Raw genomic sequence first — 20913 nt, forward strand, 5'->3', positions numbered from 1 at the left:
ATGGAAGCTTCACCTGGGACAAGTAATTTTTATTGATAACAATGGAAGCTTCACCTGGGACAAGTAGTTTTTATTGATAACAATAGAAGTTTTTCTTGATTCTTGATGACAATTAGTTACACATACGATGTAAGCTTCGTGCGCGGAAATACGTTATTTATACTTCGTAGCATCGACGTCGCGGACGTGTCAACTCGAAAAACTTTATAATTTGCAGATGATGTGAACCTTCAATGATTGAGTTCAAATTTAAACATAGATATTGCCTATCATCCTTTAATTTGTCGTTTTAAACTAAAATAAACTCAACTACTTAAAAACTAAAAACATACTTAAAGGCTAAAGAATCGTAGCTAATTACAGTACAACAGGTTTTAATCTCGTAAGTTCAGAGTCACCGTCAACATTTAAATAAAATAAAAAATTCTACCAACATGCAATACGAAAATTTTAAATAGTGTAATTTAAGGATTAAAAACTGGTTTACACAAGCATATTTCTACTTACTTTCTACACCTATAAATATGAAGCAAATTACAGATATTTTGTAGTTAACTCTAAACGGCTGTGTTTCTAACCTGTTCTCTAAGAACTTTACAATGTTTTAAAGACAAAACATGAATATTGTATTATCGATCATATTTTTTTATAACCAGTTTCATCAAGAGCTATAAAAATATTATTTTGCTAATTCTCTTTTTTTTCTAAATTGCTACCATTTATACCGAGAGAATGTCAGTTTGTTGCTACTTATACCGAGAGAATGTCAGTCTCTTGTTACACAGTTGCTCCCATTTATCCTGAGAGAATGTCAGTTTTTTGCTACACTGTTGCTGCTACTTATACCGAGAGAATGTCAATCTGTTGCTACCATTTATCCCGAAGGAATGTTGGTTTGTTGCTACACAATTTCTGCTACTTATTACGAGAGAATGTCAGTTTGTTGCTACACAATTTCTGCTACTTATTACGAGAGAATGTCAGTTTGTTGCTACACAATTTCTGCTACTTATTACGAGAGAATATCAGTTTGTTGCTACACAATTGTTGCTACTTATACCGAGAGAATGTCAATCTTTTGCTACCATTTACCCCGAGAGAATGTTAGTTTGTTGCTACACTATTGCCGCTACTTATACCGAGAGAATGTCAATCTTTTGCTACCATTTATCCCGAGGGAATGTTAGTTTGTTGCTACACAATTGCTACCATTTATTCCGAGAGAATGTCATTTCGTTGCTACACAATACTACTGTTTATCCCCAGAGTATGCCCTTAGGTCACTATATAATTGCTACCAGTTATTTCGTGAGAATGCCAGTTGGTTACTTTAGTTTAAAACTTCATTTCTAATAAATACTTGATTAGGTTATACCAGCTGCCGCACGCTTTGTTTTACAGTATAACCTGAAACATTCTAACTATGTCAATGCAAGAACTTTGAAGAACCTAAGTTGTTTATATTAAGGTTCTATCTAATTGCAGGAAAAGTTTAATTTATTGTTAAAGAAGCTACATGTTTTTGTAATGTTCTAGTAAGAAAATTAAATGGCTCATATTTAAAGATGGTGTGATGCTAGATTACATGAAGTAGCTTTTAAAATAGATTAATAGTATAATCGTTTGTTTCATTATTATACACAAAAGGCTATCTGTGTTATGCCCATCACGGGTATCGAAACCCTATTTCTAGTAGTATAAGTCCGCACACATACAATTGTGCCACTAGATGGCAGCTCGATAGTATTTCAGCAAAGGATAGTAAGTTTTTATCCCAGTCATAATTTAAAGAATCTCCATTTCTCTCTTATTTTATAGATATGTGTATGTACCCACATACACAGAACATATGCGTTACATATTACGGTCAATATTTAATCTAGCTGTGTTTGTTTAATGTGACAGCATGACGGACAGTAACAATTTATAAGTTTTTGGACAATTCTAATGTATGTGTGTATATATAGAGCTGGCGGAGCCACTCAGCTAGAAATATGGGTCAACGGGTTATTTTTCCGCGAGCTTGGGGAAATCTAATGTAATCAGATTGATTGTTATTGTTCAGTTACTGTGTAATTTTATGTCAAAGTTAAAACTCACACAGTTTGATCTCAAGTGCTTTGTGGATATGATTAGGTTAACTTTTCTAAAACAAGAGATGTTACTATCCCATTAAATTGTAATAGGAAAAAACGCATTTATAAATCATTTCACTACTTGGTAAAGAGCTAGTTTTTTGTGTTTTTTTTTGTTAGTTACTTTGTAACATCTCGTCTTGGTTTTTAAGTATGTTTAAATAATATTTAGAAAGTATAAAAATTGTAACATTAACCCTCGAAACATATCATTGTTTATTTTCAGTAAATGAAGGTTTTTATCACTGATTATTTGTGGTTTATGAAGTGACGTTGAAATTCATTAAGTATTTCTTAGTTTTTGAATATGACGAACGAGTCAAAATATAGTTTGAAATCGTATTATAACTGTAACTTATTTAATTTTGAAAAGAATGAAACGTTAGCCAATCGATAGTAATAATATATTTTATAATTGAAATTGTTCAAATGTTAAAAATATTAACTGTCGAGTGTGGCTTAATGGCTAATGTGTCTGCCTGGAGGTCGAAAGTCCGGAATTTGAGACGTGGTTCTAAGTAAATTGAGCACTTGGAGATGTAGGGGAGTCATAAAAGTGACAGTTAATCCTGCTATTCTGTTCAGAGATTTACACAAAGACCCCGTGGCACCATTTACTGCTATTTTATGCCTTTTTTCGGTAATTCACATTAATAGAGGTATTGTATAATTATTGAGGTCTCGGACCTTCCTGTTTAGCCCACGTAGACATTCCTACACTCAATTACACAACCCTCTTCAAACATGTGGTCAGCTATCGGTCAGTTACCTCTTTCTTTCTTTGTGAACCTGACGATGACCGAAGACGGTTGAAACGTTGTTTGCTTCTCTACATACCAACCATTTTTACACATATATAATTTCGACACCAGAAAATTCCTGAAAAAAAATTCAAAAAATCAAAAACTCTGTATCGTTGCTTGGGATTTGAAAGAAAGTATATTTGAACCACATTCTGTGGAAGTTGGTTGACATAAACACAAGTAGTTCAGAAAACCACAAATTGTGCTTTCCTCTTGAAAAATCCCATAATTGTCTCTCTCTATATATATATATCTGTTTGGCGCTTGCAAAGAATTCCTTTGTACTTAAACCCACGTAAATTGGTCAAAATACGGACAAGAAATGTACCAGAACCCCTAAAATTATGTTTTTTGTGGTATCGTGACCTCCTGTAATTAGTTAAAATGGCATATACAGTTTTGTACGTATAGGCATGGGAGTTGTAGAAAACTGTCTTTGTACAAAATCCACATAAACTGACCAATATATGGTCGAGAAATTGACAAAGAGTACCAAAATTATCCTTTTGGTCAGTTCTGATCCCCCGACAAAGACCAATGTATTTGGTGCATGAAAATTTATATTTGTGTCAATTTTCATCTTGATTGCTGTAAATATGATAGCACAGAAGTGTAAGGTACAATGTCTGGATCGTTCGACCCTCTTCTACAAAATAACTTTTAAAATAGTTTAAATAATAAACCAAAAAAAGGTGTCTGGATGTATCACACCAATGTATAGCTGTACCAAGTGTCAAGTCAATGAGGCCCGGCATGTCCAGGTGGTTAAGGCACTTGACTCGTAATCCGAGGGTCGCGAGTTCGACTCCCCTTCACACCAAACTTGCTCGCTCTTTCAGCCGTGAGGGCGTTATAATGTTGCGATGAATCCCACTATTCGTTGGTAAAAGAGTAGCGCAAGAGTTGACGGTGAGTGGTGATGACTAGCTGCCTTCCCTCAATTATTACATTGCTAAATTACGGCCGGTTAGCGCAGATAGCTCTCGTGTAGTTTTGCGCGAAATTCAAACCATTGTTTGTTTTTGAATTTCGCACAAAGCTACTCGAGGGCTATCCATGCTAGCCGTCCCTAATTTAGCAGTGTAAGACTAGAGGGAAGGCAGCTAGTCATCACCACCCACCGCCAACTCTTGGGTTACTCTTTTACCAACGAATAGTGGGATTGACCGTCACATAACGCCCCCACGGCTGAAAGGGCGAGCATGTTTGGCGCAACGGGGATGCGAACTCGCGACCCTCGGATTACTAGTCGCACGCCTTAACGCGCTTGGCCATGCCGGGCAAAATTCAAACCAAATCATTCAAGTAAATGAAATGATGGTCATTGAAAAGTGTTCGTGAGAGAAAAAACAATAGAAAAACAGAGACATAAACATGAAGAATGTAACGTTTCCAGAAAAAACAAATAAATGAAAATACCCATTCGCCTAGTTGGAAAAGGTGTTTTATACCATCCACATACGTTGATATCTGAGCGGGTTTTTTGTTTCAGGTCTTCTACAAATTCAACAGTTATTTGAATTGTTTGTGCAACATCGATGTACGAACGTATGGGATTAGTCGAGTTGGTATATTTTATTTATATATGGACTTGGATTTGTTAATACCATCACCCAACAACCACCAGCTCCACCACCACCACACCCACGCATCTTATTAATATTTCATCGCTTCCTACGACTTTGTTGTGCAGGTTACATTAAGGATTTTTTTTAGCTTTGTAAAAACTTTTGAAAGGTTGTTGTTGTATCTATAAAAGAATTTAAGAATAAAAATCACAATTTATTCGTTTGTTTGTTTGAAGATAAGTACAAAGCTACACAATGAGTTATGTGTGCGTTGGAAGTCCGCATACGTACTGCTGTGCCACCAGGAGTAGGACCAAATATCACCATAACAAATGAGATATCTCACGGTAACATTCTCTTCACTACACAAAAAATAATTGCACACTCATAACCTGGACCGAACGCCACCTAGTGGTTAAAGTACCGTACTAATTATCGTAGTTCCAAGGTTCCCACAGTGACGTCGATGATAATGCTCTACAGTTTTAGCTGTTAGAAGCGTGACAGTCAATTTAGATTCAGTTACTCGTATCAAAGTAGTTCAGTCAGTAATTTAAAATTAGAGACTGCTGTATTTGAACTGTGCGAGGATCTCTGTGCTGGCTATTTTAGCTCATGCGCATAAGATGCGATTCAGTTAAAAGTATAATACTATGACATTGATGATTAATTTATAAAGTGACTGGCTTAGTTTGGTCTTTCAAGTTGAAGTACCAATATTACATCCAACACTCAGGGCACATACTAAAAATGAAACAAAAGAGCGCTGATTGAAACATACCATGACCAACGACCCTTTAAGTTTCAAGTTGTAACTAGGTAACGCCATATTAATATTAACATTACTCTATTAAACTCTTCAGTAGTTTGTTGCCTTAGCGCTATAACGGTTGGCTCATAATGCTAAACATCTTGCTTTAATAATCGCTGTGGGCAAAGTACAGATAGCTCTGTTAATAGTTTGATAAAATGTTGTTTCAATAGTTAATGTGTGCTTTAATTAGGCTGCTTTTTTTATTTGGTTTGTTTTTTTAATGGGGAGGGTGTATTTTTGCGCAAATCGTTCTTAATTTTGAGATAATAGAATTGAGGAAATATTGTTTAGTTAACGGCACCCTCTCTCAGCTTTGGTCTACTCTTTCCTAACCAGGTAGTGGGATTTTGATTTGCCCGTTGTTTTTATAGTGCGCCCGAAGTGCGAAGCGAGTTTCTACAGCAGCGGAACAACACAAAACGTTATTTTGCGGATTCATAATCCGTGCACGCTAATCACAACGTCACGTCCGGTCTACCCTAATTTATTGCTTTCCAAATATTTCATACAATATTTTAGGTGTTAATCGTTGTTGACAGTAATTATGGATGTTGGTCATCGGCGAATATCTTGTCGTGCTTATTTATCATTTCTTTTGAAATTCGTCTTCTCCTTTAAAGAAGAGATAGAAAGAAAATTCAACTTTATTTTTAGCGCAAAAAAATGGATCATTAACTGAAATTGATGACGAATCCTGGTACGAAGTTATTACTTTGTGAGATGCTAATGATAACTTAACAAAGTATTGGAATTGCTGTGTATCTATCTCCTCAGTAATGGAACGGAGATCTTGTACCGATCATTTTTAATAAAAATGGAAGTTTAAAAAATGTTCATGTAACGATCGAAGTACTTTATTATAGTCTCTCATCTGTAAGACAATAAATTGTGCCCGTTTTCTTAATGTTTAGATCAGATATTCAAACAGAGGAGTTTATTCTTGATCAAGGAACTACACATTATACATAAGTAAATAGTGTCGAATACATCATTTATTGATATGAACGAGAAGTGTTATAGCAAACAGCGTATAAAAAATTCCGTATGCAAAATCTCATATTTAATTTTCTTAGAAAGGAAGTTTGTAAAATAATATCTTATTTCTAGCTTCTCTTTTTAAAAGCATTTGTTGCACATTAACAAATGTTAAAACTACAAATAATGTGTATAAAATTCTCGGAATATCATGATAAAAATCGTAAAAACCTACACACTCTTTCAACGTATCCGCTTGGAATGTGGGTGGACATCGTGAATGGTCTTGTATTAAAGCTGTTTCAAAGAACTGGTAAGATTATTGATCTAATTTCCTTGTATAACCATGTTGACTTCTGAAAATACCCATAACCTTTGAAAACGGAGTAATAGAAGAATAGTTCTGTTTTGAGATTAGAGGTTTTTGGAATCGTAAAGTGGTCAGGCTTTAATTTGAACGTTTGTGTGTTTCTACCCTATATTTGTGTTGAAATACATCTCTTCGCTGTTTGTAATCTTCATGTACCTAAACGGCAGACCACTATTGTTCTACTTTTTCGTGGAAAACAGATGAAGGTTTTTCATTTTTGTTCAAAATATTTCTAAACATCTGACAAACATATTCACTGCGTTCTTAAACAGACGTTGAATATTGTCGTTGTTATGAGGCTTACTACTAAATAACTCACAGTTTTCGCCCTTAGTCCAAGGGTACCTATATACATTTACTAAGATGTTTTTCAGAACTTATTCAAATATCTAATAAACTATGTCAATATACAGCTAGAATATGTAATAAGACAAAATGATTGGATTAAAAGGCTATTCCGACTATTAAACACACCCACCAACAGTGTCGTTGTTTTTAGAATACACCAGATCAACTGACGGGGGTTTCATTATATAAACAATTCAAAGAACAGTTGATGTTGCAAGATCCTGCTTTAAACATATTTAATTCATATAGTACATGACATGCTATAGCGAAAGTTGTACGAAAATGCAGGGGCTGAGACTTACCTAGTGGTAGACGTAACGTTCCTTCGGGCAGCAAGTACATAAGGGTTTGTAACGACGAAACGTTACTGCTGTGAACAGTTGCTTTTGAAACTAGAAGGTGTTATATGCTAAGAATGAGTTTTAGTTCACCAGTAAGCTGTATTTCTGAACATACTTTTCATAAGAGAATTTTTAATAAGCTAATGAGAATGTTATTATCTTTAATTTATAGGTCATCTTCAGGTTAAACGAATATTGCGACTGACCGTCGAAATGTTGTTCTCTTCTTATCAGTAAAAGTGTTAATACCCATACCAGCCGTTCTGAATACATTTTTAATTCAAGTGGGTTGCTCGTCATCAAGAACAGGGTTTGTTTTATAAATAATTGAGCACATGGATATACAAGGATTGTCTGCACGTGGCTCCCCCTATTTTTAACTGATAGACAGGATCGGAGAGGGTTCGTCAATAGTAACCACCACCATCTCTTTAGCCACACTCATCTGACCGAAAAGTGGAATTTGATCTTTAATTTTATAGTGCAGACATGGTTATAAAGTATGTAGCAGGTTTTATAGGCAACGGAACGCGAGCCATAAATCTTCGGATTCTCAGGCCTTAAACGCTAACAGCTGAACCACTGCTGCTCTGCACACTAAATTTCCTGATGTTTTATGCTAACACGTGAACTGCCATAATTGTGAAACTCAAACATCACCGAAATATCTTTTGAAAGAACCGTTAACTTAAATATAAATATTAATCAATTCTTCACAAAACATTAACTAATAGAAGGACAGGAATTTCAAGGATCGATCACCTTGCTTCATGTGGAGATTCATTACGTCACAAATTATTAACAGTTCCTCACTTTATATTTTCAAGAAACGCAATAATTTCCTTATAAGCTCGGCATGGCCAGGTGTTTAAGGCACTCGACTCCTAATCTGAGAGCCGCGGGTTTGAATTCCCGTCACACCAAACATGCTCGCCCTTTCAGCCGTGAGGGTGTTACAATGTGGCGGTCAATCCCACTATTCGTTGTTAAAAGAGTAACTCAAGAGTTGGCAGTGGGTGGTTGTGACTAGCTGCCTTCCCTTTAGTCTTACACTGCTAAATTAGGAACGGCTAGCACAGATAGCCCTCGTGTAACTTTGCGCAAAATGTAAAACAAACCAATATCCTTATAAAGGATATTAGGCAAGGCTTGTTTACTAATGTGGATACTCGTGTAATCACATATAAATTTACTTTTCCGATCGATCTTTACAAAATTCAGTCACTCCACAAAAGACTTAAAAGTACATCTTGAGTAACATCCACTCTTAAACTCAACCTTTCTGTTTTTTCCTAATTTATTTGCCCGTTGTCAAAAGTTAAGTTCAAAATTAATTCAGCTCGTGCACATAAAAAGTGTACGCGAATGTTTATGGAGTATTTATTAGCATGATATCTGACAGAACGTAACTTTGTGCTGAATATAATTAGTCTACTGTGGTATTTATAAGATTCTGAAACGTGGTGTTTCACAAGAAATAGAAACATACGTTGCGTGCCTTATAACGTGAGAGGTCCGAAGAGCCTTAGACAAAGAGGTGAGATCTCTTGCTGGAAGCTATACTGTCATAATGATATTGATTTTCACTTCTTGCTCTGCAGCGCCCCCGTGGCGCTTCTGTTGGGATTGCATCACTCCTGCTTCCATGTGAGAAGGTGATGCGCGGGCTAGGAATGTATGAGATCAGAAAGATGACCAGTCAACTATAAAACGAACCAGTCGCAGAGAAGTGCGCAGGAGTAAGGGTAGACGAATGTTCCGAAGAAGGTAGAGCAGGAGAGTTCCTTTCTCCCGATAAGACAGAGCGACAGGAGACGCACGTTAGAGCGGTTCCCGATGACTCTGATCTCTTACGAGCCTCACCTGGCTACTTCCGGGTGTATGGAGCGATTAGCGAATTCACAACCTCAGGTTGAGCCCGTCACCTACCTGACGCTGACAGTTCTGGAGGGCGAACAAGAAACTTCTTCAGAAATATGTGATATTGAGTGTAGAAACAAAAATTGTGAAAGTCTTTCATCTCATTCCAGTAGTCATTGTAGTAACAATCATAAACTTACTGACGATATGCTTCTCCATTGTACTTTACAGAGACTTCCAATGAAGGACTTTGGGGCAGAGGTGCGCGCATCTATGGACGTTGACCACTTTTTGAACCAAGCTGTGCTCTTGTTGGATGTTCAAGAGACCTCTTTAGAGGGCATCGTGGATCGCATGTTACAGAAGGTGAGACTTTATCAGTGTTATGTACAAAACTAATTTGCCCAGATTAGAATGACTTCCGTACAAAACATTAAATACTGTACGCCAGCATTTTGGTTAATAAATGAGACCTTATACTTTATTTTGTTTCTATTAGTAATAGCATTTATATATATATATATATATATATTTGCATTTTACTTCATTAGAAGCTATCGTAGTCCGGCTGCTTAAGACTAGTTCATAGCAACCCCATGTTTTGTTTGTAGTTGTAAATATCCCTGATACTCAGAAGAGGAGGCTTTACCCATCATTTCAGACTAGCGTGTTTTTAACGGTATCCTGTGGACTTATTAAAAAATGAGAGCTTTCACCACTTGTAATTCTCTAAGTATAAAATGATTTAGAATATTATTCAGGTAATGTGTTTGTATCGATGTGGTTTATAGAGCGTTTATTGGGGAGCTCTGGATTATTGAGCCTATATGGGGCTTATGTTTTAATAACGTAAAAAGTAGACACGGTTAATAAACAACATAGTACTTTATAAATAAAAATGGTAAGTCGTAATATGTTTACTTAAGTTTGAATTTCTTGGTAATATAAATTCTTCATTCTATTTTTTGTTTGTTATCGGGTCGTATTTCTTCGATTGTCTATATTATATTATAAAAAGTGTTATTATAGATCTAATTCTATTGGACAGAGTTGTAACTAAGTACTTTTGATAACACATAGATAACTACAGTAAATGTTTTGATGAACTGACTGTCATGTTAGCTACAGAATTAGTATCTAGTTAAAGTTCAGCGCACTCACACTCGAAGCTAAAAAAACATTTGAAGGGATAATACTGTTTCATATGGAGGTTTTGCACGTGACGTAATAAAAATTTCTGATTCATTCAGTGACACCATATTGGCCGTCAAACATTACCTTCTGGAAATCAATAGCAATCTGTGTCGATACAATATTCGGTAAAGCTTTATATGCCGCCAATGGCGTAAACATCGCCTTTATAAGAGATATGTATCCGAAACTCTATAGTTACTCAGTTTTCGATAACATCTTTGTACAAAACATGAGATCATTCACAGTGTCAGATAAGTCGATATCTGAAAAGACATGTTTCATTTTTCGCCTAAGACAAATTCAAGCACTGGACTGGACATTCGGTACGAAGGAGTAAACTACAGACCATCTGGCATTTTGACGTTAGTGCAATGCCTCTATATTTTAACCAAGCATGTAGTAACTATTATTGAATAACTGCTATTGAATAAAGTTTATTAGTGTTTATACAAACCAATTATCAGATTATCAGTCACATGGTTTGATAAGCAATTATCTACTATTGGAATCTGTATTAAGTCACGTAATTTGATAAGCAAGTATCTACCATTGGAGTCCATGCTCAGATGCGTTACAAAATGCTACAGCTCAATAAATAATTATTAAACGTGTCATCACGGAGACTAATGAAAATCACAAGACGATATGATACATCAAAATGAGTGATTTACTCTGTCAGTTACTTGATTTGTATTGCATGTTCCTCCAACAGAGCTGTTTCCATTTTTTCGGTATTCCTTGAAAGTTAATCACATGATGCCAAGTATCTTCCTAGAGTATTTGTTACGTGTTCAAATCTAATGTTAATACTGACCAATTCTCTTGTTTTAGGAAGCTGCTAAAACTCACCACTGTAGAGGAGAGAATTATCATAAATTAAACTACATTTCTATGTTGTAGCACTAGTGGTTGTAAGACTGCAGACCCTTAAACTACACTCCTGTGTTGTAGCACAAGTGGTTGTAAGACTGCAGACCCCTAAACTACACTCCTGTGTTGTAGCACTAGTGGTTGTAAGACTGCAGACCCTAAACTACACTCCTGTGTTGTAGCACTAGTGGTTGTAAGACTGCAGACCCTTAAACTACACTCCTGTGTTGTAGCACAAGTGGTTGTAAGACTGCAGATCCCTAAACTACACTCCTGTGTTGTAGCACTAGTGTTTGTAAGGCTGCAGACCCTTAAACTACACTCCTGTGTTGTAGCACTAGTGGTTGTAAGACTGCAGACCCTTACTGTATGTTATTCGTATTGCCACAGAAACATCATTATGGTCACCATTAGTAGTGCCTGCCCGAACCAGCGTTTCACTATCGCCACACGTACGTCCTTTCCTCACAAAACTGGGTGGATCTGATCTGTACCCTCTTCAATAGCAGTATTCTGTGTGGTTCATCTACGAATGTGACAATTGCCCACTTGTTCTTGACACTACTGAGGACCAGCTAGAATATTAAATTCTTGTTTAGTTGTTGCAATGATGGAAATAAGAAGTCCCATATTTACTTAGAGCCCACATTGTTAGTAGCAGTCGTTCTTCGGAATCTGGAGAAGCGACAAGCAGTTACTGTTCAGGACGCCAAGTAACTTATTATAGTTTAAAAACTAGGCGTTCTTCTAACGGCACTTGGTGAGACTTTTATCCACTCTGACCATTTTCTGACCACATGTTCTAGGTTTGTAATCTACATGATCGTTGTTTACTCTTACTAAAATTGATAACTGAAAACACACCTGCGTTTATTTTGTTTTTCTATACAACTGACACGTGCATACCATATCACATTACCAACCACCTGCCACTAGCTTTGTGTAACAAAAATGAAAATAACTCGAAGCAGTCGCTGATATTGTAAAAACTAGAATATAGAAACCTTTATGGCTATGCTACTTATCAGTACTGATCAAAACCTTAGGAAAGAAGTATACGGAAAAAAAAAAAGACACTTATAAGAAGATGTACACACGTCACTTCTAGTCACTCTTTAACAATAAAACTTGGTAAACTGGATAAAAACTAGCATATAAGAAAGTTTTTAGAGAAGTAACTGTGGAATAAGGAACAAGAGTTTGCAACTAACGGGTACCCAATGTCACACGTTAATCAATCAATCTACCCAAACAGGTTCAAACCGGATGAAACATTAACGACTAGAAAAAAAAATTGTAGTCTGTCGTGTCTCAACTGGCATGATGTGGTATTATGCGAAAGGTATCAGCGGCACTGTAGATGATACATCCAGCGTGTTTAACATATGTTACATATTTTTCTTTACTTTCACACATACGTTCTTGGAATTCATTATATCTGGAATGAAGGAGTAACCAAACTTGGACGTTAAGGTTATTAGAACGTAGGTTTCAGATCATAAACAAACTTCGTAAAGCACAATAACTCCAACTTATGCTACGTGATCTAGCGGTGTGCGGTTTAAATTGTGGACGTGGAGAAACTGTAATATTGAGACAGAAACAACTGTAGTTGTCAGAGTTCCATAACAAATAACTGTTATTGTAATTTACATGTAATTCATGTATTACATGTTTCCATTGATACATGTATATTTATGCGTGAAGGTGTATGTTCATCCAGGTATTCAAATATTTGTATGTATCTGTTTGGGTATTTAATTTTCGTTATTTTTTAATATGTATTCTTAATCTTGGGTGTAAATATAGATATTTTGTTTGCTTGTAGTTAAACACAAAGCTACACAATGGGCTATCTGTGTTGTGCCCATCAAGAGTATCGAAACCCAGTTTTTACCGCTATAAGCCTCCAACCTTACCTTTGAGTCAGTGAGGTCTTCTACCATTTATAATATCAATTATCTACGAATTTTCATTTTTCTCTTTACTTTGTTGCCAGTACATAATTGAGTTTTGTCTTAATTGTGTTGTCTCTCCACGACTCATTCTCTACTCTGGTTCTGTTCTGTTGTAACATAGTTTATTTGATAACAATGTTTAAAAACTGATGTTTTCAGTCGACCTCAGTTGTGTCGGTTATACTCTCTTTACTATGATGATGACCACAGTAAAGTAGCCCAAAGATTGCAGTGAACAGATTTCAGCATTAAAAAACTTGTTAACAGTCTACCTGTTAAACCCACGTGAGAAGACGATTCTTGGTTCGTGATTAATGAACCTTTAGATGAAGCCATTTTACTACACGGAGTGTGCACACTTTAGCTATCAAATCTGGGTACGACGCCTATCCTGGTTCTGCTAGAATAACTACAAGGTCTAAATAACATGACATGTTACGGTCCTTTTGGTTTGGTTGCATTATTATACTGGTTCTGGTAGTTTAGCTACAATATCTAGGTAGTATGACTGTTATGATTCTATTTGGTATAGTCAAGGTCCAGGTAGCATGACTCTTATGGTTCTGGTAGAAAAGCTGCAAAGTCCAAATAGCATGAGTACTACAGCTGTAATATAATAGTTTTAATGTCTATATAGCATGAGTACTACAGTTGTAATATAATAGTTTTAATGTCTATATAGCATGAGTACTACAGTTGTAATATAATAGTTTTAATGTCTACATAGCATGAGTGTTATGTCCTTTTCTAGTAGGTGCAAGGACCAGTCGTGAGACTACTATGGTCCTATTTGTAATATCGCAAGCGTGATTGTTATGTTCTTTATAGTGTAGCTGCAAAGTCGATGTACGTGACTATTATGGTCCTGATAGCTTAGCTGCAAGGTCTACGTAGCATGTTTGCCGAACCCTTGGTAATGTTGTTCCAGGGCTTCAGTAGGAAAGTGATTGAAATTGTGAATACAACCTAATTTCAAGGTCGACGAACAAATTATTTAATCTTGAGTTAAAAGCTCTGAGGGCTCAAACTGTTTAGAATGAATATTTTAATGTGAAGTCCATTCTATCATACGATTTACCACTTGTCCATAAGTTTTATCTGTTAATTTAGATAATTTATTTAGAATTCGAAGTTAGTAAAGTGTGAAGATCTAAAGTATTAGACGAACTATTTTTTTCTTAGACTATTGGATGTTTGTATACTAAAGTAGAAGATTGATCTATTTTATAAATCGACGTATAGACTCTATAAGGAAATTGGCTTTTGGAAACCATCGAGACTTCCATCGCAGAGCATTTAACTCAGTTAAGATGATTAGAATATTCTTAGCAATTTTCAATTTAATTTTGGTATATATCTGCGGGGAAAGACATATAAAACTAAAGAATACATATATAAAATACGTATATAAGAATACGTATATAAAACTAAAGAATACATTTTAAAGATGAAGTAGTGGAAATGTTTTGTGATTCATTTGATCGTCGTTACTTACAGTTAAAGCTTTCTTTGTAAAGGCTAAATGTCTGCAAGCTTGAAGGATTGTGTTTTGTGATTCATTTGATCGTCGTTACTTACAGTTAAAGCTTTCTTTGTAAAGGCTAAATGTCTGCAAGCTTGAAGGATTGTGTTTTGTGATTCATTTGATCGTCGTTACTTACAGTTAAAGCTTTCTTTGTAAAGGCTAAATGTCTGCAAGCTTGAAGGATTGTGTTTTGTGATTCATTTGATCGTCGTTACTTACAGTTAAAGCTTTCTTTGTAAAGGCTAATTGTCTGCAAGCTTGAAGGATTGTGTTTTGTGATTCATTTGATCGTCGTTACTTACAGTTAAAGCTTTCTTTGTAAAGGCTAAATGTCTGCAAGCTTGAAGGATTGTGTTTTGTGATTCATTTGATCGTCTTCACTTACAGTTAAAGCTTTCTTTGTAAAGTCTAATTGTCTGCAAGCTTGAAGGATTGTGAAAATATTTTGAAGGTCTTAGCCACTACTTAGATTCTATACAACTTTATTTCAAAAAGTAATTGTGAACTAAATTTTTTCTAAAGGTTTTAGAATAATGTTCTTTTTTGTATGTCTTCACAGACAACACTTTGTTGTTTTAAATTAATCACAAAGGTTCACGATGGGCTATTGATGCTCTGCCCACCACAGGAATCGAAACGCCGTTTTTAGCGTTGGAAGTCCACAGACATACCGCTGAGCCACTGAACAACGCTTACTCATTTGATTACTAAAAACATTATGTTTATTTATGCTGAGGTATTAGTTGTATGTATTAAGATAGATTGAAGAAAACCGAAGTGTTAAACCTTCAGGCGTTACGGTACTTTATTTCTATTTTTATAAACGACGTTATTCAGCACGTGCTTAAAACTTACTGGAACTCCAAAAATTAGGCCACAGCTAACCAATTAACTCTAATTAACAAGGTTCGTTTGAGATGTTTGGGATTTATTTATATTGAATGATGAAGATTAACACATAGTTTTAGTTACATGTTGATTGGTTTATGTTTGGTACTATATCTACTGCAGGGATCGAACTAATAACCTGAGTTTTATAAACCCTTATGTTTATCGTTGACTCACCAGAGAGTCATAAAATTATTAGAAGTTCTATTCTAAAAATATTTTGTAGAAAAATGTGCAATTCAACTATTTTAAGAGATGTAAACCTTTTAGAGAATAAACGCTACAAATTCAGATTAATGTGTATTTATATAAATAATTATATGTTTATGTTAGTCATTTTCATAGTGTTTGCTGATGGATTTGGCTACAGATCAATATATTTTAGTGTCTGACAGCTGCAAGACATTTCTTTTATATTAAGACATATTTCATTTATTATTTTTCTCTGTTACTTGCGCTAAATAAAATTTGCACTTTACACCTAAGTTTCACAATGAATGGATTGTATACATTTGAACTACACTTATGTTTATGAAACAATTGAGAAATAGACTTATTTTGTTCTATGACAGTTGGTAACTGTCTCGTAAACAGTTTAATTTCTTTAACTTAAATATATGTTTTATTATAGTTACATACAGTTAACAAAAACAATAATGATCTCTAGTAACTGTTACGATAGTCCTACCGTATCAAATGCTTAAAAAATTCCGAATGTTTTGTGTCTATATATTACACTGAAATATTTTGAAAAATATTTCGAGTGTTCATCAGGCCTTAGCATGGCGAAGTGGGTTGGACACTCATCTCGCAATCTGAAGGTAGTGGGTTAATGGGGAATTTATAATGTTTGGTCAATCCAACTATTCGATGATAAAAGAGTAGCCTAAGAGTTGACGGTGAGTGGTGATGACTAGCTGCCTTCTCTCTCTAGTCTTATACGGCCTGGCATGGCCTAGCGCGTAAGGCGTGCGACTCGTAATCCGAGGGTCGCGGGTTCGCGCCCGCGTCGCGCTAAACATGCTCGCCCTCCCAGCCGTGGGGGTGTATAATGTGACGGTCAATCCCACTATTCGTTGGTAAAAGAGTAGCCCAAGAGTTGGCGGTGGGTGGTGATGACTAGCTGCCTTCCCTCTAGTCTTACACTGCTGAATTAGGGACGGCTAGCACAGATAGCCCTCGAGTAGCTTTGTGCGAAATTCTCAAACAAACAAACAAACAAAACTAGTCTTATACTGCTAAATTAGTGACGGCTAGCGCAGATAGTCTTCGTGTAGCTTTGTGCGAAATTCATAAAGAAACAAACTAACGAGCAGCCATTAATTTTTTAAAAAAACAGTCATAAAATTAATTTCTTCATCTTCTGAATATTTTATTGCTGAAACACGTTATTTCAATATTAATTACTTCATTTTAAAGTTAATGTCCGCAGTACTCTGAATTGTTATGAACTACGAACAAGTGGAAAAAGAAATACTAGAATTTATTAACAGACTATTTACTACTTGTGTAATTGTTTCCAGTTTGTTTCTACACCTTTTTAACGATCCTCATCACCAGCTATCTATTCTTATCTAGGATAAGAAGAACCCCCGTCCTCTAGTAGCACAGCGGCATGTCTGCTGATTTACGACTCTAGACACCAGGTTTCACTACTCACAGTGGGCAGAACACACATACCTCGTTCCTTACCTTTATGCTTACACTACAAACGAGCAATTTTTAAGAAACATTGAACTAAATAAAATATGATATTGTTACCCAAACGAGCCTATAGAGAAAATAAAACTGATTAATTCAATCTTTCGAAACCGGTTCGGTTGGTAATGCACTTGGTTTTGTTTATTTTGAATTTCGCACAAAGGTACTCGAGGGCTATCTGCGCTAGTCGTCCGTAATTTAGCAGTGTAAAACTAGAGGGAAGGCAGCTAGCTAGTAAACACCACCCACCGCCAACTCTTGGACTACTCTTTTACCAACGAATAGTGGAAATTAACCGTCACATTATAACGCCCCCACGGCGGAAAAGGCGAGCATGTTTGGTGTGATAGGGATCCGAACCCGTGACCCTGAGATTGAAAGTCGAGCGCTCTAACCACCTGGCCACGCCGGGGCCGGTAATGTAATTGAGAAAATTTTTTATGCATAAATAGTGGGTTTTCTCGTCATCACTCATTAGTGTTCACTTTTGTTGTTGTGTGAGCGATGTTGTCATCTTTATTTTACAGTTTTAAGTATACGTAAAACAGGCCTGCTTTTCACTGATTAGTGTTCACTGTTGTTGTCGTGTGAGCGTTGTTGTCATCTTTATTTTACAGTTTTAAGTATACGTAAAACAGGCCTGCTTTTCACTGATTAGTGTTCACTGTTGTTGTCGTGTGAGCGTTGTTGCCAGCTTTATTTTACAGTTTTAAGTATACGTAAAACAGGCCTGCTTTTCACTTATTAGTGTTCACTGTTGTTGTTGTGTGAGCGTTGTTGCCAGCTTTATTTTACAGTTTTAAGTATACGTAAAACAGGCCAGCTTTCCATAGACTAACTTTAAAATATTTTCTTTAAATATTAAACATAGAATACTGGAATATCAACGGGTAATTGGATATGACGAGAGGCAGTGAATTGGCTAATTTCCTCAACCATTTCCTTCGATGCGTTTGAAATTTCAATACACCGGAAACTAGGATTCTCTAGGAAACGGAAAGTGAACCTTTATGAATTTCTTTTTGCTAGTTTATGATCAGAAGTAAAATTCAGTTAAGAAGCAACTCTTAGAGACAGCTTTCTGTATTCTTTAATATGACTAAATAGCGCCGTGTAAACCTATTCTCACGATAATAATTATAAACACTTGTGGCTTTGCGATGCATTATTAACCATTTATATCGGAAACGTAGCTTGCAAGATTACTAACATTTTTCAACTATGCTAAGCCTAACATTTTATCGTTTTACAGAATATTAGAATAAAAGTATTTGAGCAGAAGAAAGGTTGAAAACTGCTAATTGGATTTTACACTTGAGACACAAGTTCGTTTTGGTTCAGATTGTAACTACTAGTCATTCAAGGTAGACAAATTTTGAAAATAAACATGTTTCTCTCACAACAATCTCCCACTATTCGTTGGTAAAAGAGTAGCCCAAGAGTTGGCGGTGGGTGGTGATGACTAGCTGCCTTCCCTCTAGTCTTACACTGCTAAATTAGGGACGGCTAGCACAGATAGCCCTCGAGTAGCTTTGTGCGAAATTCCAAAACAAGCAAGCAAGCAAGCACAGCAATCTAAATCATTATTTGAATTTTCAAATGTTATCACGATATAGCTGCGTTTGCTTATTTTGTCACACAAAAAATTACGTATTCTTAACAATAGCTTTTAACTAAATACCCAAAAACATTTTAGAAACGTATAGAAGGTATATTTCTGAATGAATTATGTGATTAAGTTTAAGAATTCAAATCAGTTGCAATGCTAATATGGTACGTGTTAACTATTTGACCCTCAGTGGGCAAGCAGTAAGATAACGGATTTACAGCTTTAAAATTCGGGATTCGACTACCTGCGGTGAATACAGCTTAAATGTCATCTTTTCTAGTTCTTCACTACGACAAACATATTATTTATTTATTTTTTTACAAAATTCAAACTACTCGTGATATTATGAAATTCCAGCTGTTCCTATATTTTTATCATAATATATTAAGTTCAATTATTTGTGATTTCTCACAAACATAGTCCTCCTGTAGTAGTATAAATTGACTATTAAGTCCACATCTGATTAATTGTCGAAGTGCAGTAGTGGACACTATTTGTTTTGAACTAAATACTTGTACATGTCGTTCTTACTGTGTCTATTTTGTAAAGGTTTGTTTGTTTGTTTTTGAATTTCGCGCACACCGACTCGAGGGCTATTGCGTAAGCCGTTCCTAATTTAGTCAGTGATGTCGAGAAACCCACTTGTTGAGAAATTTATCCAACAGCCAAACTTTCCAGGTAAAATTACAAATTTATATTTTCCAGAAACACCTAAAAACAACATCTTAAACGATTTTTTCAAAGAATTTTCTCACAAAACCATCAACATAATTTCACAAAACAGAAAACTGAAAAACAACCTTACAAAAAGAGACATTAATTCCATTAAAAACCTAAAACAAGACAAAAATATAAAAATTCTAAAAGCAGATAAAGGTAACGCTATAGTCATAATGAACATGAATGAATACATCCAAAAAATGAATAACATCTTATCAGACACGAACAAATTTAAACCAATACACACAAATCCAACAAAGACACACGAGACGCAACTGAACAAATTACTACTACAAATGAAAAAAGCCAACAGAATTTCACAAACACTTTATTCCTACCTACGTAAAACCGACTCACGCACACCGCAAATATACGGCATCCCCAAACCTCATAAACCAGATTGTCCATTACGACCAATAATGTCCACATATGAATCGTTAAATTACAATCTTGGTAAATACATAGCATGGGCATTCTCCAAATATGTAACATCAGCCAGCTCATTCAACAAAGACTCTTTTAATTTCAAGTCTAATCTAAATCAACTTAATCATAAAGCCTTAATGGCCAGTTTCGATGTTATATCCCTCTTTACAGAAGTTCCAACCACTGAAGCCTGCAAGATAGCCTTAGAACTCTATATCCGAGACCCTAACCCAACTATAGAAATTCCCAGTAACCAGTTAGCAACCCTCATAGAATTCACCACGATAAAGACAAACTTCATGTTCAACAACCAAAACTATATACAAACAAATGGCCTAAGCATGGGCAACCCAGTATCACCAGTTCTAGCCAATATTTTTATGACACAAGTTGAAACACAAGCAATTAACACAGCATTACATCCACCACTATACTGGTACAGATATGTAGATGACACGGTTGCGGGATTCAAATCTACAGAACACATACTTAATTTTTTCAATCACATTAACTCTATACATCCCAACATTAACTTCACATGTGAACAGGAAGAAAGCAATCAAACATCATTTCTTAACCTCAAAATTACAAGAACTGACACACAATTCAAAACAGAAATCCACCGAAAAATCACCCATACTGGACTATACATTCCTTAGGACTCAGCACATGAAACAAAACAAAACTCAACATACTAAGAAACCAAATAAACACAGCCATAAAACTATGCTCACCAGATAAAATTAACGATGAATTAGACAAAATAAAACAATACTTCATCAACATCAATAAGTTTCCTCCACAGACC

At 35.6% G+C, this 20913-nt stretch overlaps 1 protein-coding gene across 1 annotated transcript in view; it reads left to right on the forward strand.

Moving 5' to 3' along the window:
* Positions 1 to 9063: 9063 nt before the first annotated feature.
* The window catches only part of LOC143223664 (solute carrier family 4 member 11-like), a 151935-nt gene continuing 140085 nt past the window's right edge, over positions 9064 to 20913 (forward strand). The window contains exon 1 of the mRNA XM_076451912.1: positions 9064 to 9580. Within this exon, the coding sequence (XP_076308027.1) occupies positions 9191 to 9580 (390 nt within the window). The 5' untranslated portion in view covers positions 9064 to 9190. The remainder of the gene's footprint in view (positions 9581 to 20913) is intronic.

The sequence above is a fragment of the Tachypleus tridentatus genome, chromosome 8 (assembly GCF_004210375.1).
Source record: "Tachypleus tridentatus isolate NWPU-2018 chromosome 8, ASM421037v1, whole genome shotgun sequence".
Classification (NCBI taxonomy): domain Eukaryota; kingdom Metazoa; phylum Arthropoda; class Merostomata; order Xiphosura; family Limulidae; genus Tachypleus; species Tachypleus tridentatus.